This window comes from Manis javanica, chromosome 17 (assembly GCF_040802235.1).
Source record: "Manis javanica isolate MJ-LG chromosome 17, MJ_LKY, whole genome shotgun sequence".
NCBI classification, from domain to species: Eukaryota; Metazoa; Chordata; class Mammalia; order Pholidota; family Manidae; genus Manis; species Manis javanica.
Window position 1 is genome coordinate 2,795,549 of NC_133172.1, and position 19,995 is coordinate 2,815,543.

The 19,995-nt window shown below is 60.8% G+C and overlaps 1 protein-coding gene across 4 annotated transcripts; it reads left to right on the forward strand.

Annotated features, from left to right (window-relative positions):
- The first annotated feature begins 101 nt into the window (after positions 1 to 101).
- On the forward strand, positions 102 to 19,379 carry PPP1R12C (protein phosphatase 1 regulatory subunit 12C). Of its 4 annotated transcripts, none has more exons than XM_017659127.3 (22): positions 102 to 556; positions 3,854 to 3,984; positions 4,064 to 4,182; positions 10,173 to 10,332; positions 13,129 to 13,273; positions 13,361 to 13,435; positions 14,777 to 14,850; positions 14,927 to 15,054; positions 15,176 to 15,249; positions 15,480 to 15,638; positions 15,720 to 15,787; positions 16,377 to 16,511; positions 16,743 to 16,833; positions 16,955 to 17,038; positions 17,115 to 17,175; positions 17,324 to 17,409; positions 17,495 to 17,535; positions 17,649 to 17,700; positions 17,801 to 17,905; positions 18,358 to 18,408; positions 18,595 to 18,645; positions 18,738 to 19,379. In XM_017659127.3, the coding sequence occupies exons 1-22, from the start codon at positions 236 to 238 to the stop codon at positions 18,822 to 18,824; spliced, it is 2,298 nt and encodes a 765-aa protein (XP_017514616.2). In that variant the 5' UTR covers positions 102 to 235; the 3' UTR covers positions 18,825 to 19,379. The 4 variants fall into 4 exon arrangements, with proteins under 4 accessions (XP_017514616.2, XP_036881654.2, XP_036881655.2 ...); XM_037025759.2 differs by having other exon boundaries at positions 106 to 556; positions 17,619 to 17,700; XM_037025760.2 differs by having other exon boundaries at positions 106 to 556; positions 17,327 to 17,409; positions 17,619 to 17,700.
- The last annotated feature ends 616 nt before the right edge of the window (positions 19,380 to 19,995 follow it).

The following is a 19,995-nucleotide window of genomic DNA, read 5'->3' on the forward strand; positions in this document are numbered from 1 at the left end:
AGCGTGCCTCGGGGCAGATCGAGGGCCGGAGGTTGCCATTAGCAACTTCCTCCTTCGGACTCCGTTTCCCAGCGCACTCCGGGGCGGCGTGGTGACGTCGCGCGCCGGGCGGGGCTGCGATCCTCCGGCGGCTTGGGGCCAGCGGCAGTTCCCGGTGGCCCGGGCGGGCGGCGGCGGCGGTGGTACGGTGCTCGGCCCTCGCTCGCTCGCTACCTCCCGGGTGGCGGGCGGCGCGATGTCGGGCGAGGACGGCTCGGGGGCGAGCCCGGGGGTGGCCGCGGCGGCGGCGCGTGAGCGGCGGCGGGAGCAGCTGCGACAGTGGGGGGCGCGGGCGGGCGCCGAGCCGGGCCCGAGGGAGCGGCGCGCCCGCACCGTGCGCTTCGAGCGCGCCGCCGAGTTTTTGGCGGCTTGCGCGGGCGGCGACCTGGATGAGGCGCGCCTGATGCTGCGAGCAGCGGATCCTGGCCCCGGCGCCGACCCCGACCCCGCTGCCCCGCCGCCCGCCCGTGCGGTGCTCGACTCCACCAACGCCGACGGCATCAGCGCCCTGCACCAGGTCAGCGTCCCTGGGACCGACCCGCCCTGGTCTGCGCCACCGCGAGCATCCTCCCCGCAGCCCTGAGTCACCGTCGGGGCTCTGTCTGCACCGTGCTTGCCGTCCGGTGCTGACCCCTCTCCGAGCCCCCTGCGCATCCCCACCAGTCCTGAGCCGCTTAGGCTGCCCCTCCCTGGACTCGAGCCGTTGCTGAGGGCCTCAGTCCGGTTCATCTCACTGGTCCTGATTATTGTTACTTCACGCTGCCCTCTCCCGACCCTAAGTGCCCTTTACTAGTCTCTGTGCCACCTGCCCTGGTGCCACCTCTACTCTGCCGTGTAATGCCGCCACCTTTTCCTGAGGCCGTGCCACACACTTGTGACCCCCGCCCCCAACAAACACAGTTTCCCCTTTCCAGGCAGGGACCCCTTTCCAGGCCTGGCTGCTTCCTCCCCTGGCCTCCCGCCCGGGCGCCCTCTTTGGCTAGGCCCTGGTCCTCCTGTGCCCCTGCTGGCAGGTTCCCTCTCCCCACTTCTCAGCCTTACTCAGACAGCCATCTGTTGCTGTCTAAAGCTCCTCTTCGATGAGCAACTTTCTTCTAGGCATCGGACAGCCTTGTTTCCTTGTCTGGGTCCTCTCTTTAGGGGTCCTCTCCCCGACCTCCTCCCATGCCCTCCTAATCCGGCTGGTTCCCTCTTTACCCTCTGGGTCCTGTGCCACCTCTCACCTCCCACTGTAGGTCTTCTCTCAGAAATGTTTTGCCTTCTCTCAGCACCTCCTCTTTTCCTCTCCTCTTCCTGGGATGGTTTTGCATCATCACCCTTTTGTGGGGGAACTTCAGGGCACCCCCCTCTTCCTGGCCTTGGGCCACTTCTCTGTCCTCTGGTCATCCCGCTTTCCCTGCCAGGAGGCCTCCTCCTCCGTGGATTTGGGTCATTTCTTACTCCTCTCATTTGGGCAGCTTCGTTGTCTTGTACACTGTGCCATCTCTCCTAGTCCCCTGTTGTGCCGCCTTCCTAAAGTTTCTAGAACCCTTGGTCCTCCCCGTCCATAACCTGGCCCCTGTGCCTTCCAAGGCTTGCTGCCTGCTGCCTGCAGTGTTCCTGTGTCCCAGAACCGTGGGCACCCTGTGCTCTGGGTTTCCCTGCTTCTGGGTGCTTTTCTTCACTCCCCCCTCAACACACACACAGTGGGACCACCAGGAACAGGACTGGCCACTGAAGGGCCTCCATCCCCTCCCCACCCCTGAGGCCGTCTCCCTCCAGGTTTCCTGATATCTGCCCATCCTTAGCCCTCTCCTTCCTGCCAGACCCCTAGAGTTTGGTTATCGGTGGAGCCAGGGCAGGAAAGCTTGAAGGGCCCACTTGTCAGGTTCCCAGGAAGGAGTGGTTCAGGAAAAACAGAATTAGCCCTAAGTTCTGAACTTCTCAGCTTTGTGACCTAGCTAGTGTCTTTTTTTCTTTGCCTCAGTTTCCTTAGCTGTAAAATGGGGCCTCTAGCCATCCCCTCTCTGGCAGGTCACCTGCAGAGTCCCCAGTCCTATAGGGGACACTGTCTTCCATCCAGAGGACGGTCCTGCTTCCCTCGGGCCTTGAAGGTTCTGAGTCCTTGGCGAGGCCAGGAGAGGGGCCTCAGGCTGCAGTGTACCCCTTCCTCTGCCAGTGTCCATGCCCCTGGACCTTCCTTAAGGGCTTCCTGCCCTGCTCCTCACGCCAGGCCTCCTCCTCCAGCATCCCCCTTGGCCTGGACCCCTGCCAGGCTGCGTTTTCCCATGGGATCTTGGTCCCACTACGGGCAAGCACTTGATAAACTCCAGGGCTTCACGGGAGGCCTGAAGGATGAGGGCATCAGAGGTTCAGAGGAGGGAAGCTCCCACCTCGGGTCACACAGTCAGCAAGGGAGGAAGCTGGCGTCTGGGTCCCGTGTGGGGGTGGGGTGGCCGACTGACGGTGGTTCACCTGAGGCTGGCCTGCTTTTAGCACTGCAGGTCCCAGGAAGCCTCTGTCCCAGGCAAACCGGGACAGCTGGTCACCCCACCTGGGTGGGTTCTGGGGCTGATTTCCATTCTGAATCCTCTCTCGAGGGGGTCCCTAGGCATCAGCCTCCTGACCCAGCTCTGGCCCTAGGAGGTCTCAGAATTCAGTGTTTGCCCCAGGTGGGTTTGTCAGCCCCTCATGGGGGTCCTCCTCCCCCAGATTGCCTTGTGAATTACTGATAGCGGAGTGACAGGGGCTGGGAGGCAGGATTCTCAGGCCTGAACAGAGGGTGGGGGGCCTGGGCTCCTGGCTGCGAGGAAGGAGGCACTGGGGGCCTGGATTCTTGGATCCCTGGTGCCCAGGCCTCGGGCGCCTTTCTCATGGATGCCTGCGCGGCCAGGTCCTTGAAAGGGAAAGGCCCATCTCCTCTGCGCCCCCCTCCCCCACTGCCATGGCAACCGGTGGAAATACACGCGGAGTTCATCCAGTTCCCAGGGCCCATGCGGCCCCCCTTTGCGGCCCGAGTTTCCATGACTTCATGCTCCTGGCCCTTGTGGCTCCCTCTCCCTCCCCCTGATGGGCAGCTTGGGAGAGGTGAGGAGCTGGGGTGTTAGTGCACGGAGGGCTGGGAGTCCAGCCCCTCCCACGCCCAGACCCTGCTCCTGGCCCAGGGCGCCCGCCTGGGGTTTGCATGTGCCTCGGCCTGCCTGTCCTTTGGCCCCCACTTGCTGTGCCCACTCGGTAGGGGGCTTTGTCTCCCCCAGGTTGGTTCTTCCCCTGTAAAGCAGAGCCCTGACTGCAGGTGGACTGGTGAAGTCGGCCCTTGGAGCCCCTCGGCCCTGTGCTCTGTGCACAGCGGGCCCTTAGTGCCCGGCAGCTGTGCCTCCGCGGGCCCCAGGTTCCCAGTGCGTGCTGACACGGCTGTGTCTTCGCAGTACGAGTCCTGCTCAGGTCCCTGCTGGCTTTGCCAGGCTCTGCACAGCCTTCATTGCCCCTCAGGGTGCCGGGCAGGACCACGGTCAATTCCTGGAGAGCGTCAGCTGGGTCTGGAGGAGGAGGGTGGGCCTCTGGCTCACCACTGGAGGCCCTCCTGTTGGTGGTGGGGTGCGTCCTGCCTGACTGAGCAGCATGAAGGATTCCGAGGCTGGAGAGAAGCCCCTTCTCTCTGCCTCCTCCTTGCAGAGTGCTGGGAGTCCTCTCCTGGTCTCTGTAGGGCTGGGCAGCTGGGGTGTCTTAAACAGCCGGTCCCACAGGGGCAGGGCTGGTGCCTGGCGGGTCCCCACTGGGAGGTCTGCCTCTTCCGCAGGAGGTGCGGCCTGACAGCCTGACCCCTTCCTCCCAGGCCTGCATCGATGAGAACCTGGAGGTGGTGCGCTTCCTGCTGGAGCAGGGGGCCACAGTGAACCAGGCGGACAATGAGGGCTGGACGCCTCTGCACGTGGCCGCCTCCTGTGGCTACCTGGACATTGCCAGGTGAGACGGGGAAGGTGGGCAGGACCCCACAGGGGGCGGGGGCTTGGAATCCTCAGCTCTGACCTCCCCCTGCCCCCAGGTACCTCCTGAGCCATGGGGCCAACATTGCCGCTGTCAACAGTGATGGGGACCTGCCCCTGGACCTGGCTGAGTCGGACACCATGGAGGGGCTGCTGAAGGCGGAGATCGCCCGCCGAGGTGGGCCTCTGGTGCTGCTCCTCCCTGTTGCCCCCAGCCCCAGAGCCTGGGGGTCAGACTGCTGGGGCCAGAGGCCCCCCATTTCCTAGGCTGCTGGCACTCTGGGCCTGCCTCCTTGCCTGTGAGCTGGAGGTGTCAGCACCTACCCTGCGGCTCCTGGGGATGTGAGTGGCCTGTGGAGCGTTCGTGCTATACCGCTGGGCACAGACGAGCTCAGTGGCCACCTTCTGTGATTACCTGGGCGTGGAGGTGAGGGCGCTTGTCCCAGGCCTGTCGGGTGGGACTGCAGGACTCTGAGCGCACGGCCTCCAGGAGTGCCCCCTGAGCCGGAGGAGGCGTGCAGGCCTCCCTGGGACTGAGCCCAGGGGTCCTTACTGGGTGGTCAGGCCCACAAAGTTGTCTGGCCATGTTTGCTTTTCTCTGGAGAGCGTGTGTTCCTTCTAGCAGGTTCTCAGAAGGGCTTGTGGCCACCTCCCCTGCCCCCAAATAGCTTTCTAGGCCCAGTTGTTTGTGGGGTGTGCAGGGAAGGCTGTACCAGACTGACAGAGGACCCGGGGCATGTTGGTTGGGTGGTGATGAACAGCTTTCCCAGGTCTTGGGGTGTGCGATGCCCTGGGGCCCCCGCAGCCCTGGGTCACCAGCGTGGCTCCTGGAGTCTCACTCTGGGTTTGCATCCAGCTGTGTGGGGACTGGCTTACTTGATGAGCGAGGGTGACACCAGCACTGTGCCTGGGGTGTGCTGCCAGGCTCTTGGAGGCAGCAGGCATGGGGAGCCGGGGACGAGCAGAGTCCTGCCAGCTGGCTGGGTGCTCTGAGAGGGGCACAGGGGCGCTGGCCGCACGCGAAGACGTGGGCACCTGGGGTGGCACCCTGCTTTGGCAGGCCAGGGGGCTTCTGCCGCCTCTCCTCCGCCTGGTTACTTTGGAAGGGGTCAGGCTTAGAGGCAGGCTGGCACAGTGGTGCGGGGCACTGGTGGCATTAGCCACTCAATGGAGCCGCAGGGCCGTCCCCGGGGCTCGCCCTTTGAAAGTGTGCGGTCCTGTGGGTCAGTGTGCACCCACCCACGACACATCGATCTTAGATGGTTCTGACCACCACCAAGGAAACCCTGCACCCCAGGCCCTCACCCCGGCACCTCGGCCCTAGGAAACCGCTGTCGGCTTTCTGTGTTTGGAGTTACCAGTTCTAGACAGTGGGTCTAAATGGAATCCTGCAGAGCAGATCCCTCAGGTTTAAATGTCTGGGCTGGGCCGGTCGTGTGCCCTGGGCGCCCCTCCTCCCCACCCCCTTATTTAAATACACCTCCCTCCCCCGCTTCCTTTTCTTGCCTCCTTCTTCTTTCCCTCCCTCACTGGGCTTCCCTGAACCAGTTGGAGACTGCAGATATATCTCCTCGGGCAAGGACACTGTCCCGCATCTGTGGTTGTGACATTGTTACTGTCCTGTCAGCATGGGGACATCGACTCGACGCCAAGCCCACCCACGGTGCGGTGTAGCCTCTCCTCTGGTCCGGGACCTGCCCACCGCTGCCCCGCGCTGGGTCCTCTCGGGACCAGCCCTTACCCTCCCCCCTCCAGCCTGTTTTACATGGAGCCCTGCTCAGCGTGGCCCTGGGTGTGTCTTCTCAATGAGACTCCGTTCACCTCCTGGCAGAAACTTCTCAGTGCGTCCCTCTGGGAGACAGGTGCTGTCTGTCCGCCCCGTCGCTGGTGCTTTTAGCCTTGAACTTGGATGGGGAGTGTCAGCCAGGTGGCTGTACCGTGCAGGCATCTTCCTCCCTTTGTTACTAAAAAGCAGTCCTCAGGGCTGTTTGCAGCTGCCGTGGCAGGTCCGCCTGGATTCCTTGGACACCAGGGGCCTGAGAGGGGCCACCAAGGGACCCCTGTGTTCCTCAGGCATTGCCCACAGCTCATGTCAGCTTCCCAAAGGGGCCGGGGTTCCCCTTCTGTGGGGTGAGGAGGAGGTTGGGCGTTGGCTTCAGGTCGGAGGCCTGTGGCCCCACCTGAAAGACCTTTTCCACCAGCTCATGACGCTGGCTTGCGTGCGAACGCGTTGGTGGGGTGCCTCCCCACGGTGTGATCGCAGGACCTAGTTTGTAGGCTGCCTTCCAGCGGCAAGTAGGGCAGTGGCTTCCGCCCCGCGAGGGGCACACACCTGAAAAGTGGAGCACCCCAAGGGTGTCAGGTGTCCAGGCAGGTGCCGGCTGTGCTGTAGCCCGGTAGCTGCTCCCAGCAGGGCCAGGAGAGAAACAGCACGGGCTGCGGAGGTGCTGAGCCTGGAGATGCCAGGCAGGGAGGCACGGTGAGCAGTGTAGACACTGCTGAGCCCTGGGCCCCCACTTCTTCTTGAGCCCCACTTCTTCTCTTCACTGTTTCCCTCTGCTGGGTCTGCTGTTCGCTGAGGATTGAACCCGTTCAGACAGCTACTGGGCCACACCTCTTGTCCAGCCAGGAGGTCTCTGGTTCTCTCGGCTCAGGGGCTCACTTAGGCACGACCCATTGCAGCCCAGCTTCGGCCAGTGACTGTTAATGTCCCAGGTTCATAGCTGCACTATTCCTAGTAGCAGAAAGCTGGAAGACCCATGTCTGTCGACAGGTGAATGAATATATGTGGTATGTGCACACAATGGAATGTTATTCTACCTTAAAAAAGGAAGGAAAGTCTAACACCTGCTGTGACATGGATGAACCTTAAGGATGTTACGCTGAGTGAAATAAGTTAGGCACAAAAAATACAAACACTGATTCCATTTATATGTGGTCCCTAGGTTAGTCAAACGCAGAGAGACAAAGTAGAATGGTTGCTGCCAGGGCCTGAGGGAGGTGGGGGTGGGGAGTTAGGGTTCAATGGGGAGAGTTTCAGTTTTGTAAGATGAAGAGTTCCAGAGATGGATGGTCGTGGTGGCTGCATAGCAGGGTGAATGTACTTAACAGTGCTGAACTGCACACTTAAAAACAGGATGTAACTTTTATGTGTATTTTACCATAATTAAAAAAAAAGAAAATTTATGGGCAGTATAACTGAAGTCCAGGAGTTATGTGGGCTTCAGGCAGAGTTTGATCCAGGGACACAAAGTGAAAAACACCTTCTGTCTCTCTGCTGAACCCTGTGTTCACTTCATTCCCAGGCAGGCTCCCAACAGTGCAGGCGATTCCCTCTCAGCTGGAGGCAGACGTCCTTGGTAGTCCCAGACACTTGCTTCTTGGGCCACCTTAGTCACAAGCCAGCCTCTGAGCCCAGTCACTGTAGCAGGGGGGACAGTCAGGCCTAGTGCTGTGGCCACCCATGGGGACAGGCTGAGGGCTCGGTCCCAGGGGAGCTTTGTGGGTGAAGGGGGGTGGGGAGAGTGCAGATGCTGTAAGAGGGGAGACTGGGTGCCGACTACTGGCAAGGTCACGCCACTGTTCTGCAGGTGCTGTTCCCCAGCCCAGCTGCGGGGCAGCCTCAGGTGCAGTCCCAGCCCCATGTCCAGTGTGGATAAGACCCTCCGGCCGCTTGACACGGAAGGGCTGTAGTCCGTCCCACGGGGACACCCGCAACTGGGCAGGAAGGAAACTTGGAGTGTTTCTGAAACACTCGAAGCGATGTGACGTGGAATCCAAGCACCCAGGACAGACGGGAGAGGGGGGCTCCTCTCTGGGGCCGTGGGCTGTCCCCATGCTGGCAAGGCTGGGAGTCCCACTCCTGGTGCTGGCTGGCGGGAGCCTTGGCAGTCACACCCACCTTGGGACACAGCTGGACACGGGTTACAGCTGAAGACTGAGCTCCCCGAGCCCCAGCGGGCCCGTATCTAGGCCCCCCGAGAGAGCCCCTGCCAGCACAAGAGCCCTGGGGGGCTGGGGAACAGACAATCAATAATCTGTAGGTGATCTAAGGGGTTGGCAAGCCTTCTCTAAAAGGAAGCTCCCTCAGTAAACATTTGAGGTTCTGTGGGGCCCGCTGCCGTGTTGCCAGCACCCTGCTGGTGTTGGGGAGACAGCCAGGGGCAGGTTGGAAAGAAGTGGGTGTGTCTGTGCTCCCCTGGAACTTTATTTACAAACAGGTGGCCTTCCAGAGTGGGCGAATCCATAGCAATGGGGGGTGGGCTCGGGGGCAGGTGCGAGCTGCATGACGGGTGTGTGGTTTCTGTCTGGGGTGAGGAAAACAAGATGGGTAGGGTTAGTGGTTGCCCATTGTGGATGTCTTAAATGCTGCTGAACTCTACGCTTCAAAATAGCGAAATTGGTAAATTTTCCATTCTCTTCATTTTACTACACCCACAACAAAAAAAGTAAAAAACGCAAATGGGTGGTCTGCAGCCAACAGGCCGTGGCTGCCAGACCCCAGTCAAGAGCCCTGTCAACAAACAGGTGACTCTTAGCCAAACACGAGTTCAGGAGGATGCATGCGAATGTGCGGAGGAATGCTTACTGACCATCGTTGCTGAGTAAAGGTCAGCAAGTCCTGCCCTTCCCTGCCCTCAGATGGGCCCATGTGCCTGTAACAAGACAGAATGTGGGTGATGCCTGCTGTGGGAGTGGGGGAGAGGGCAGGGCCTGAAGCCCTGGCACCTTGAGGCCTCTTCAGCCCCGCCTGGGCCCTCGGGAAGGGTCCAGAAGTGGTGCCATGGAGCCCAGGTGCCACTGAGGTGTCAGGCATGGACGGCTTTGGTCCGTGGTGGGGGTGGCACTCGGGTCCACGTATAGCCTTCGGGCGGAAGTTTACACTGTCTTAGTAGCTGTATCCTGAGATCCATGCTCAGTAAAGCAGAGCAGTGATGGTGGCTACCTCGGGGCAGTGGGCAGCTGGGGCAGCTGGGGCAGCTGGGGCAGCTGGGTGAGGGTGCAGGGCCTTCGTTTCCTGTGTTGTATTTTCATGTTCTTTATGCTGCGGTGGCACATGGGGGCTTAGCCAGTGCTGTCCCGAGGAAAGCCAGTGTGAGCCCTAAGGGTAAGCGAAAATCAGGTGCTTTCAAAAAGTAAAAAGAAACAAGTGAAATTAATCTTAGTAATATAGTTAACTCGGTACGTGCAAAACATTATTATAATGTTCATTGTCAACATAGAGACAATGAGCTGCTGCATACTCGTTTTTTTTTCATACTTGGAAATCTGGTGTGTGTTTTCATGCCTCCTCTCGGTTGGGACGCGCGGTGGTTCACGTGCGCTGTGGCTGTGTGTGGCTGATGGCTGTCGGACGGGACAGCTGAGTTCCATGCAGCACTGTCGGTTGATGAGAGAAATCTTACAACTGATAAATAACAGATGGCCATAAACTTTCCAGGAGAAACGTTGAACATTCCCCTAGAAAAGAACCATTTGAACTTGTCTCACTAAGTTTTAACAAACAGAATACAGATTCTCAGCGACAGTTAACAGATAATATTCGTCACAATAAGGGTGCCTGTTTTGATCCAGAATCAGCTTGAAGTCAGAACTTGCCCTTCATTTCCGTAAATGCAGGGCAGCTTTCCATGACACCACTGGGATACGATGAGGGACCAGTGAGGAAGCATGCTCGCCCCTCTCCAGCTTGTCCCAGGTGGCGGCACAGGACTCAGCCCCCGGGAGGCAAGAAGCTGTTGTCCCAGTGACCTGGACACGTGGTGGCTTTTTCTCGGTTTATCCCACTCGTGTGTGATAAAAGTGATAATTGCTGATAAAGGCATGAGGATGCTGGGCTAAGGCTGAATTGGTGGCCACTGGAAGATTAGGCCAAAGGCTGGATTTGCTCAGCAAACAGGTGTCACACTTAAAAATAATGATAAAGGTGATGCTTTGGTTGGAATGGGAAAGGTCCCATAATTTGCATTCCCCCAGCTCCCAGCAGTGACCTGAGACCCTTAGTGGGACTCAGGGCCGCATGGAGCATGGCTGGGAAGTCACTGAGCCAGTCCGGGTCCCCTGAGCCCCAGAGGAGCACGCAGGTGGAGAGACCTAGGCCAGAGTGCAGGCCTGTGCTGCTTGGACCTTGGGTGTGAGTCCCACCCATCACCCCTCTCGTCCTCCCAGGTGTGGATGTAGAGGCAGCCAAACGGGCCGAGGAGGAATTGCTGCTTCACGACACAAGGTGCTGGCTGAACGGGGGCGCCATGCCCGAGGCCCGGCACCCCCGCACGGGGGCCTCTGCCCTGCACGTGGCTGCTGCTAAGGGCTACATCGAAGTGATGAGGTGAGCTGGCCGGCCTAGACTCCCCACCTTCCCTGCCCCTTGCGCTGGGCCAGTCTGTTCCTTCTCCCTGTTGCACACCTTCCTGTGGATTGTGTCTGTTCTTATCCTTGTCTGATTTATGTACCTAAGGCTGCGTGTTTCCCTCTAAATACAGCGTTAGCTGCATCCACAAGTCTTGATGGGTAGGCTTTTTATTGTCATTCGGTTTAAACGTTTTTCAATTTGTAATCTTTCTTCAACCCTTGGATTATTTAGAAGTGTGTCCTTAATTTCAAAGTATGTGGGATTTTCTAGTCATTGTTTCATTCCTCATTCCTGGCTTACTTGCACTGTGGTCAGACAATGAGTTCTCCATGATGCCAGGTTTCTGGAGTTTGTTGAGATTTGCTTCATGCCCCGTGTATGTAAGCTCGGAGGTAACGTGCCAAATACAGTGTTCTGTATAGCTTATTAGATCAACTTGGTAGTCATGCTATTTAAATCTTCTGTATCCTTAGTGGCTTTTTTTCTATCTGCTGCTTCTGTCAATTACAGTACGAGGTATGGTCAGACGTTCACTCCGACTGTGTATCTGTCCAGTCTCCTGCGGTTCTGTCAGTCTTGATGTCACACATTCCAAGTCCAGGCTTTGCGGTGCACGTGTTTTAGATGGTCGAGTACACACTCCCTTTCCGTCCTCCTCACCTTGGCCTTTTCCTTATTTGGCCGCCTTGCTGCCTTCTGTTGGGCAGTCAGGTCCGGTTCGTACTCTGATCCCTATTTCTCTCTTTGTGATGTTACACTTCATCTCTCCATCCCGAGATGGAGTTAGGACGCTCACCTCTGTGTGGACCTTTGAGGCAGGTTTTCCAGCGAGGCACTTAAGATGCCCCCTAACAGCTCCTGGCCCACGTGCCAGCTGCTGCACCTGCTGTGGAAGTAGTGTTCCCTCCTCCCCAGTTCCCAGCAGACCTGGGTCTGATACTCACAGGGCTGCCGGGGTGCCTGCCCTCCCAGAGCCATCCCTGTGGCAGGGGGCGGGGCACTGTAGGTGGGCCAGCGAGGCGCCCAGCTTGCACCTGCTCGTGGCTTCCTCCCCTGGGGCTCAGGTGGCTGCTTTGTCGCTGCTCCTGCATCTCAGCAGCAGGAAGGAGGCAAGGGCAGAGTGCGAGCAGCCCTGCCTTTTAAATGCACTGCCCAGACGCAGCACACACGCTTAGTGCTGACATCCCACTGGCCAGCCTCGCTGTCGGGGAACCAGGAGACCCTCTCCAGGCGACGTGTGCCCAGCCTCAAACCGGGGGCAGCTGTTAAAGGGAGGAGCATCGGTGTCTGTGGGCAGCTTCGTTCTCTGCCACCGAGCGGAAATGCTTTGCAGTTGACTGTAGTCCCACTGCTGCCCCTTAGGACGGGTCTGGGTTGCAGCCAGATCTCTCACTGCGCCATTCCTCACTGAAGGTGGCTGGAGGAGGAGCGTGTACATTGATTTGATGCCATTCACTTAACACTTAGCTCCTGCTGTATGCCAGGCAGTCTTCTGGGTGCTGGGGGCACAGCAACAAGACAGACAGGCGGGGCCTGCCTGCAGCGCAGCCTCATCAGGGGGCCAGACAATCAGGTGACCAAGGGGGCCGGTAGTGTTTTGAGTGGGGTTCTCCACCACCACACTGGTGACATGGTGGATGGCTCTTGGGGGGCCATCCTGTAGGAGGCTGGCTGACCAGTAGACACTGGCAGCGCCCCCACTGTGGTTATGGCCACCAGACACGTCTGTGGATGTTGCCAGATGTCCCCTAGGGGTCAGTGTCATCCACAGTGAACCCTTGGCCTAGTAGGATATCCATGGGGCTGTGGGAGAAGGCGAGCGTGGACGGGGAGGGCCTCCGAGAGCGGTCAGGGAGCCCCTGGTGAGGAGGGGGTGACTGCTGGGGCTTGGGGTTCCATGGACTGCTGCAGCATCCCGAGAACATCACCCCACAGGCAGAAGAGCAGGGGCAGGGCCCTGGAGGAACACCCCGCTGGGGCAGAGCAGGCCCGGGAGGGGGGTGACAAGGTCAGCAGGGCCACAAAGGACTTGCTTAATTAAAGACGGCATCTGTCTGTGCCCACCTCGCTGTAGCTCTTTCTCCTGTGACAGAACCTAACTCAGGTTCTCTAAGAGCAGGCGTGCCTGCCCTCAGCTGACCGCAGAATCGCCCTGGACCCCAGCTCTGCCCTCCCCAAATTGGGTGGGGTTACCTCCTGGGTGTCTCCCCCGCGGCAGCAGTGGTGTTTTGGCCCCGAGCCTCCTGTGTGGCGGGGGCTGGCCTCTGCCCGTAGGGTGTTTAGCAGCGTCCCTGGCACCGTCCCACTGTGTGCTCCTAGCGCCCACTCCTGCTGTGAGAACAGAAGTGGCTCCAGATGCTGCCAGATGTCTGCCGGCGGGTGGCCTCGCATCACCCAAGAACCACAGCTCTAGGCCAGCTGGGGTCCCCAGGCCGCCGCTTCCTGGGTCTCCTCCCCATAGGCTTGGGGGCTGTGGGTGTCCCTCCCTCCACCCCCTGGGGCTGTCCCACAGTCAGGGGCCACAGTTCACAGAGTTGACCCCTCGCAGGTACAAGGAGCAAGGTTCCAGGGGATACCTGCTGGGCCAGGGGAGGGTCAGAGATGGTGGCAGGGGGGTTGCTGGCGGGAAGAGGCTGAGGGCAGTGGCTCTTTACCACCTGGCCTGGGATTGTTTCAATACTGTCAGGTGGTACTGACACTGGGTCGGCTGACATCAGCCTTGGCCCCAAATTCCTCGCTTTGTTCTTGACCCTGAGCCTCCCTGGCCCCCAGGCTGCTCCTGCAGGCTGGCTATGACCCAGAGCTCCGGGATGGCGATGGCTGGACCCCCCTGCATGCCGCGGCCCACTGGGGTGTGGAGGATGCCTGCCGCCTGCTGGCCGAGCACGGTGGGGGCATGGACTCACTGACCCACGCGGTGAGACACTCGGGGACTGAGGGCCGGTGGGGCGGGGGGCCCCCACACCTGCTGCCTCACGTGGCCCTTCTCCCCTCCCCCACCCAGGGACAGCGTCCCTGTGACTTGGCCGATGAGGAGGTGCTGAGCCTGTTGGAGGAGCTGGCCCGGAAGCAGGAGGATGTGAGTCTCGGGGTCTCCCTCACCCCCATCAGCTGACTGGGAAGGGGGCCTCCTGGTGCCCTCACTTCCCAGTGCCCACCACCCTGGGGACCTAGCTGGCACAGGTGGGGCCTGGGGCCCACTGGGCCTTGCTGTGCAGAGGGGGAGTCTGTTCTGTGTGGGTTTGGCCTCGTTACTCCTGGGAGGCCCCCAGCCAGCACCAGGACAGGCTTTGTTGCTGGGAAAACATGGAGTGGTGGAGTACACGGCGTGGATTCGCTGTCTGAACCCTGGCCCTGCTGTGGCTTTGCTGTGTGAGCTCAGGCCAGCTGCTGAACCTCTCTGGGCCTCAGTTGCTTATCTGTGACATGGAGACGATAGCTTGCACACCCTGACTTGGTGAGGATCACACATGCTGTTGTCTCGAGTATATGCTGAGCTATGAGGAAGATACATGTCACTGAACAAAGGCTTCTAGAGCCCCACCTGGCATGCAGCCAGTGCTATTAGGTCCCAAGGAACATCTCCTAAGGCCTCCTAGGGGCCAGGCCCTCTGTCGGGAGCTTCTGGGGATGGGCAGGTGGCTGGAGACAGATCCCTGTGTTTAAGGGGTGGTCACAGTGACATCGAGGTGAGAAGTTGTGGTTCTGCCTTGGTGGGCTTAGGACAGCCCCCCAGAGCCAGGTGTATACCCAGGGTTGAGGGAACAGCATCGCAGAGATTCAGGGGTGGGTGCCTGGGGAGGGGTGCAGTAGGCCCTAAGGGCCTCATGTGCCTGGCTGAGGAGCAGTGTGAGGGACCTTGAGAGGGTGAGGCAGGGTCAGCTCTCAGGGAGGGGCACCAGCTGGGGTGCTCATCTCCTGGCTTGGTGGCACCTAAGAATTCTTTCTGGAGGAGGTTAGTCCTCCAGCACATGGAGTCTGCTAGGAGGGACAGCGATGGCTGGCGCTCCTGGCAGGGAGCCACCGTGCACAGGCTCCGCGTCGTGAGGGCACAGCAAGCTGGGAAGTGCTCATGTCACTGGGCTGGGCCTGAGAGTGCCGTGGGGAGGGCAGCCCGCCCCACAGTGCCTGGCGCTGAGGGCTGGGGGTGTTGAGGCAGGGTGCCCCAGGAGTAGACCCCTCTGGGGACAAGACCAGGGCAGGGAAATGAGGCAGCCATGAGGACAGGAGACCCAGGGCACTGCCTCTTCCAGGTGCCGTGCAGCCGCCTGCAGGGAGCCGCCTGCCATGAGCCCCGTGCTGCCCGGAGCTGAGCTCATGCCCCATCACACCCTCAAAGCCAGACCAGCTCCGCTGTGCGTGGTGGCCCTCCGTGCTGGGGCTGTGGGACCCTCCTTACCAGCCTCCTCCCCCCTTGCAGCTGCGGAACCAAAAGGAAGCCTCCCAGAGCAGGAGCCAGGAGCCCCAGGTACCCTCCAGCAGCAGACACCGCAGGTAGGTGCAGGTGCCCACGGGGTGGCGGGCTGCAGCGCCCCAGAGCTTGGCCCCCGACACCCACCCTTCCCCCCAGGAGCTCGGTGTGTCGTCTGAGCAGCCGTGAGAAGATCTCTCTTCAGGACCTGTCTAAGGAGCGCCGGCCTGGGGGTCCAGGGGGGCCCCCTATCTGTGATGAGGATGAGGGAGAAGAAGGCCCCACAGGTGGGGAGCCAGGGCCTGGGCTCCGGGTCTGAGGGAGGGGGGCTGGGGGCCTGGGCTGCTGGGTCTGAGGGAGGGGGGGCTAGTTCTCAGGCCTCTGCATCTCCGTCTTCCTACACCATAGAGCCACCCCCTGCAGATTCCAGAACCCTCAACGGAGTCTCCTGCCCTTCATCCCTGAGCCCTCAGAGCCCCATAGTGAGTCTGGGTGCCCTGGAGGGTGGTGGGGTGTTCTGAGTCCTATAAACCCCTTTTCAGGGAAGGTAAGGTGAAGACTACAGTTCCCAAATCTTCCAGAAGGGCTCTTTTCTGGCTGCACCTGCTCAGGGGCTAATGGGAATTGTAGTTTGTTGTGGTCCTTTGAGGGTAACACTTGAAGTGTCTGAAAAGAACCCTTTCTCCATAACTCTGATCTTTCTCTTCTCCAGCCCCCCGAAGAGGCCCCATACTCCAGGCGCTTTGGCCTCCGGAAGACAGGGAGCTCTGGCACCCTGGGTCCCGTGGACAGGCGGCGGGTTGAGGGTGCCCCTGGAATCGGGCCACAGCGCTCGGCCTCTTCCTCCCAGCTGGAAGGGACCTCCACTCAGGTGAGGGGCTGAGCCGGGGGCAGGGGCCAGGCCCTGTGTAGGGAGGGGCATCCCTCCTCCCCTCCTCTTCTGTCTCTGTAGGCCAGGGAGCCCCGTCTTGCCAGAATCACCCCTACCCCCTTCCAGAAGGTGCCGGAGTCCTCTGCCCTGTGAGTATGGAGAGCCTGGGCCCCTCTGCAGGTAGAGGCGGGTCTGGCTTCGGCCTTGTCGGCATGGTGCTGAGCAAGCCCGAGTGCTGTCTGGGGTCTGGTTCCTGCCTCCTCGCCCCACTCTTCGCCTTGGTTTTCCTTCTGGTGCATCAAGTAAAGGCTCACAGTTATGCTTCCAAGGCCGCACTGATTCAGTCTCGCACTGCCTCTGCCCGCCCCCGCCCAGTCCCTTTCTGATAGGGCACTGGGCCAGGGCCTTCTCTAGCAGCCGCCCCACCCCTCACCCCTGCAGAGTGTGTTCCCCCTCCCTCGGGTCTGTGTTTAAGTGTCACCTCCATGAGGCCCACCGCACCACCTCACTGCAGCCATGTCTGTCTGCCGTCCCTGCTCTGTTTTTCTCCAAAGCACTTTATTCTTGACAGATGATGTACTAATCTTTTAATGATCATTTATTTTGGGTCTTTTCTGCTCAGATTGGACTCAGTGGGGCAGAGAAAATTTGTTTCTTCTGCTCACTGCTGTACCTCCAGCGCCTGCCCCAGAACTGGAGCTTGAGTAGAATGTTTGCTGAATGAGTGAATTCACACAGGTGTGAGCTCTCCAGGCCTCCTCCCCTGGATAACTGCACTCCTCCCTCCAGGATGCCGGAGCCTGAATCCCCAGCGAAGCCAAATGTCCCTGTAGCCTCTGCAGCACCCCCAGCGGACTCTCGGGACCGCCGGAGGTGAAGAGGCCAGGGACCGGCAGAAGCTTGTCGCCCCAGCTGGGAGAAAACTACATTTCCCAGGAGGCCCCGGGGCTTGGGGCAAGGGCTCCCAAGGGGGAGTCTGTCCCAGGGTCTTCTAGGAGTTGAAGTCCTTCGGGAGAATGTACCTCCCCTAAGAGGCCATCATCCGTGGGATGGGAACAGGGCCCGAAGGAACCCCTCTTGAGGCCTGGGGCCCTTCACTCCCAGGTCTTACCAGATGCCTGTGCGGGATGAGGAGTCTGAATCCCAGCGGAAAGCACGCTCTCGCCTCATGCGCCAGTCCCGGAGGTCCACGCAGGTGTGGGGGTGGGCTGGCGGCCTGGACTCTTTAAGGGAGGAGGGCTGGGGGCCAGGACTTAAGCCCTGAAGGGACTGGGCCCTACAGCCCCAGGGCCCCTGACTGTCCCCTTCCCTGCCAGGGTGTGACTCTGACAGACCTGAAGGAAGCAGAAAAGGCTGCAGGGGAGCTCCCAGCGCCAGAGAAGCCTTGCCTGCAGAGCCCGGTGAGAGGGGTCAGGTGACCGGGCTGTGGGTGGTACAAGGTGCCCTTGTCCTCTGACCCCTGTCCCTCTCCCACAGGACCCTTCCCGGAGGCCCCGAGTCCCTGGGGTGGAGGCCTCTGATGGCCCTGCCCAGAGAGGTGAGGTCTGGGCTCTGGGAGGTCGGCCTCCTGGCCCACCCGATTCCTCCTGCAGTCTGTCTTGCTGGGGGTCAGGCCCGAGACCCTAGCACCGCAGAGCGGGGGGTCCCTCTACAGGTGCCCGGGCTTATTCCTGCCCCTACCCCAGCAGAGGCGCCTGACGGGCAGGGTCAGGGACCACAGGCCTCCAGGGAGCACCGCAAAGTCGGCAAGGAGAGGAGGGGGCCAGCAGAGGTGAGGGGCGGGGCCCAGGCGGGGCGAGCTGGGGCGGTGGGTGGGTAACCCCTACGTCTCCGACTGAACCCACCTCCGCCCGCAGGGGGAGGAGGCGGAGCCGGCCGACCGCAGCCCAGCGTCCAGGTATGGGGTGGGCAGTGAGGGTTTGGGCTGGTCTGAGGGTTGCGGGGTGTGCTCCCTGACGCCCTACTCCGCCTCCACCCCAGCACTCCCGAGGTCGGCCCCTCATCCCGCAGGCTGGGGGACCCCGAACCAGAATCAGGAGAGCCAGACGGAGGCTTCAGGAAGGTTCGCAATCCCGCCCCATGCCCTGTGCCCTTGGAGTCGCTCTCAGGGCCCTGCCTGGTCCGGGAGGCCGGCCTGACCCCGCCCCTCCCGGTGCCCACAGCTGTATACGGAGCTGCGCAGTGAGAACGAGAGACTTCGAGAGGCTCTGACCGAGACCACGCTGCAGCTGGCGCAGCTCAAGGTGGAGCTGGAGCGCGCCACGCAGGTGCAGCGCGGGCTCAGGGCTGCGGCGGGGGCGGGACCAGGGTCCTGGGAGGTGGGGCTGAGCAGGGGGAGGGGCTACAAGCCGGGCTGGGCCCCCCGGAGGGGTGGGACTAGGGCTCCTGGGAGGTGGGGCTGAGCAGCGGGGGAGGGGCTACAAGCCGGGCTGGGCCCCCGGAGGGGTGGAACTAGGGCCCCTGGGAGGTGGGGCTGAGCAGCAGGGGAGGGGCCACAAGCCAGGCTGGGCCTCCGGAGGGGTGGGCAGGGACCAGAGGGCCTTCGGGGACGGGGCCTGTGCAATGAGGGGTGGGTCCAGTGATGGTAAGCAGCGGCCCTCAGGGTGGGGGGACCCACAGGAGCCTGTACTGCCCTCCTCCATTACATGCTGGTTTCCCTTTCTTGGCCTTTGCGGTTCGCGTGTTTATCTGATCCTTGTGCTTTCTCTGCGCTCATCAGAGGCAGGAACGCTTCGCAGAGAGGCCGGCCCTTCTGGAGCTGGAGAGATTTGTGAGTAAAGGCAGCTGCGGTGGGGACGGATGTGTTCCCAGCCTTAAAGGCCCACGTGGGTCTAGATGAAGAGGGCCCCACTGATCTAACCTCGCCCCTGACCTCTCCCACCCTCGTCGGCTGTCCTGAATCTCTGGCCCTCCAGGATCCCAGTCCCTTGCCCTCACTTTCCCCCATTTATCCCAGGAGCGCAGGGCCCTGGAGCGAAAGGCCGCCGAGCTGGAGGAGGAGCTAAAGGTAAGCAGTAGAGGGCGCTGTGGGCAGGGGGTAAAGGTGGGGAGTGGGTTCGGCCTGCCCAGGAAGCCCAGCTGACCCATCCCCGCTCGCAGGCCCTGTCTGACCTCCGGGCTGACAACCAGCGGCTCAAGGACGAGAATGCAGCCCTGATCCGTGTCATCAGCAAGCTGTCTAAGTGACTCCGGAGGCCCTTCCCCACGTCCGTATTTATACAGCTGCTTCTGCCACGCGCACCCCTTCCCCTGCGTGACCACGAGTGACAGGGCTCCGCGGGGAGCCTCTGAGAAGCCATAATCTCCCCTTGGGACCTCCAGACTGGGAGGGGAGTACGGGGTTCCCAGGAGCCCAGGGGGACCATCTGGGGCCAGGAGGTGGCGGGAGGCTGAGCCAGGTAGGGGGATGTTGCTGAGGGGGGACCAGGAAGGAACGGAGGACCAGGAAGTGCCAGGACCAGAAGCCAGGACCAGAGTGGCCGCCCGGAGGTTCCCCCTCACGTGTGATGCCACCCAGTCACCCCTCCCGCTCCTGAACAGGGATCCGAGAATGTGCCAAGAGCCCCGCCGGCCTGGGCCAGGGGGGCCTGTATATAGGGTCCGTGTGCAATAGGGAGGGATGTCTTCTATTTTTTGCTGCCCCCTCCCCGCCCACTGTCCGGGGCAGGGGGAGAAGGTATTTTCGAGACAAAGCACAGGCACCACAAATAAAAGTCGTGACGTCGCCACTCGGTGACTGTGGCCCGGGGTGCCGCCTCTAGGCTGTGCATGCCAGTGACCAAAGCCAGGGCCTGGGAGGTTCAAGGAGGGCGGAGGGGTGCTGAGAGCTGGGGAGCTGTGCTCACCGGGTTGCAAGGGGCTTCAGGAAGAGTGGCCATTTGAAGCAAACGCCCCAAACCAGGGCTGGCATGGTCACAAGGTAGCTTGAGGTGCAGTGGGAAGTTGGTTGGGTGAGCCCTTGGGGGGCTGTATTGGACTGAGGAGCTCGGCTTTTGCCACCAGTGCTTCTGAAACAAATTCAGGTCCATTCCCAGCATTTAAAATTTGGGGCAGTTCACATATAAGTCTAGAATTTCTACTTCTCTGAAAAATAGGAAACTCTGATATTCTGAGCTCTTGCATCTGGCATGGGAACAGCTGGCTGAAGGAGGAGTCTTTTGGATGGTGAGCCAGCATGTGCAAAGGCCCTGGATAGAACGGTGCCTGACCTGCTGAGGCACAAAAAGCCAGTGTGTCTAGAGGGAGGTAGTAGGGGATAAAGCTGGAGAAGTAACCATTGGCTAGCCATGTAGGACTGTGGCCCTGGTAAGGACTTGAACTATGAGGTGGGCCCTAGATTAACAGGTCTCTGGCTGTT

Coding starts and splice junctions, on each gene's coding strand:
- PPP1R12C (XM_037025759.2), top strand. CDS start 236: ATGTCGGGCGAGGACGGCTCGGGGGCGAGCCCGGGGGTGGCCGCGGCG. Junction 13,436..14,776: donor TGGCCCGGAAGCAGGAGGAT/GTGAGTCTCGGG, acceptor CCCCCCTTGCAG/CTGCGGAACCAAAAGGAAGC. Junction 16,512..16,742: donor GACTCTCGGGACCGCCGGAG/GTGAAGAGGCCA, acceptor CTTCACTCCCAG/GTCTTACCAGATGCCTGTGC.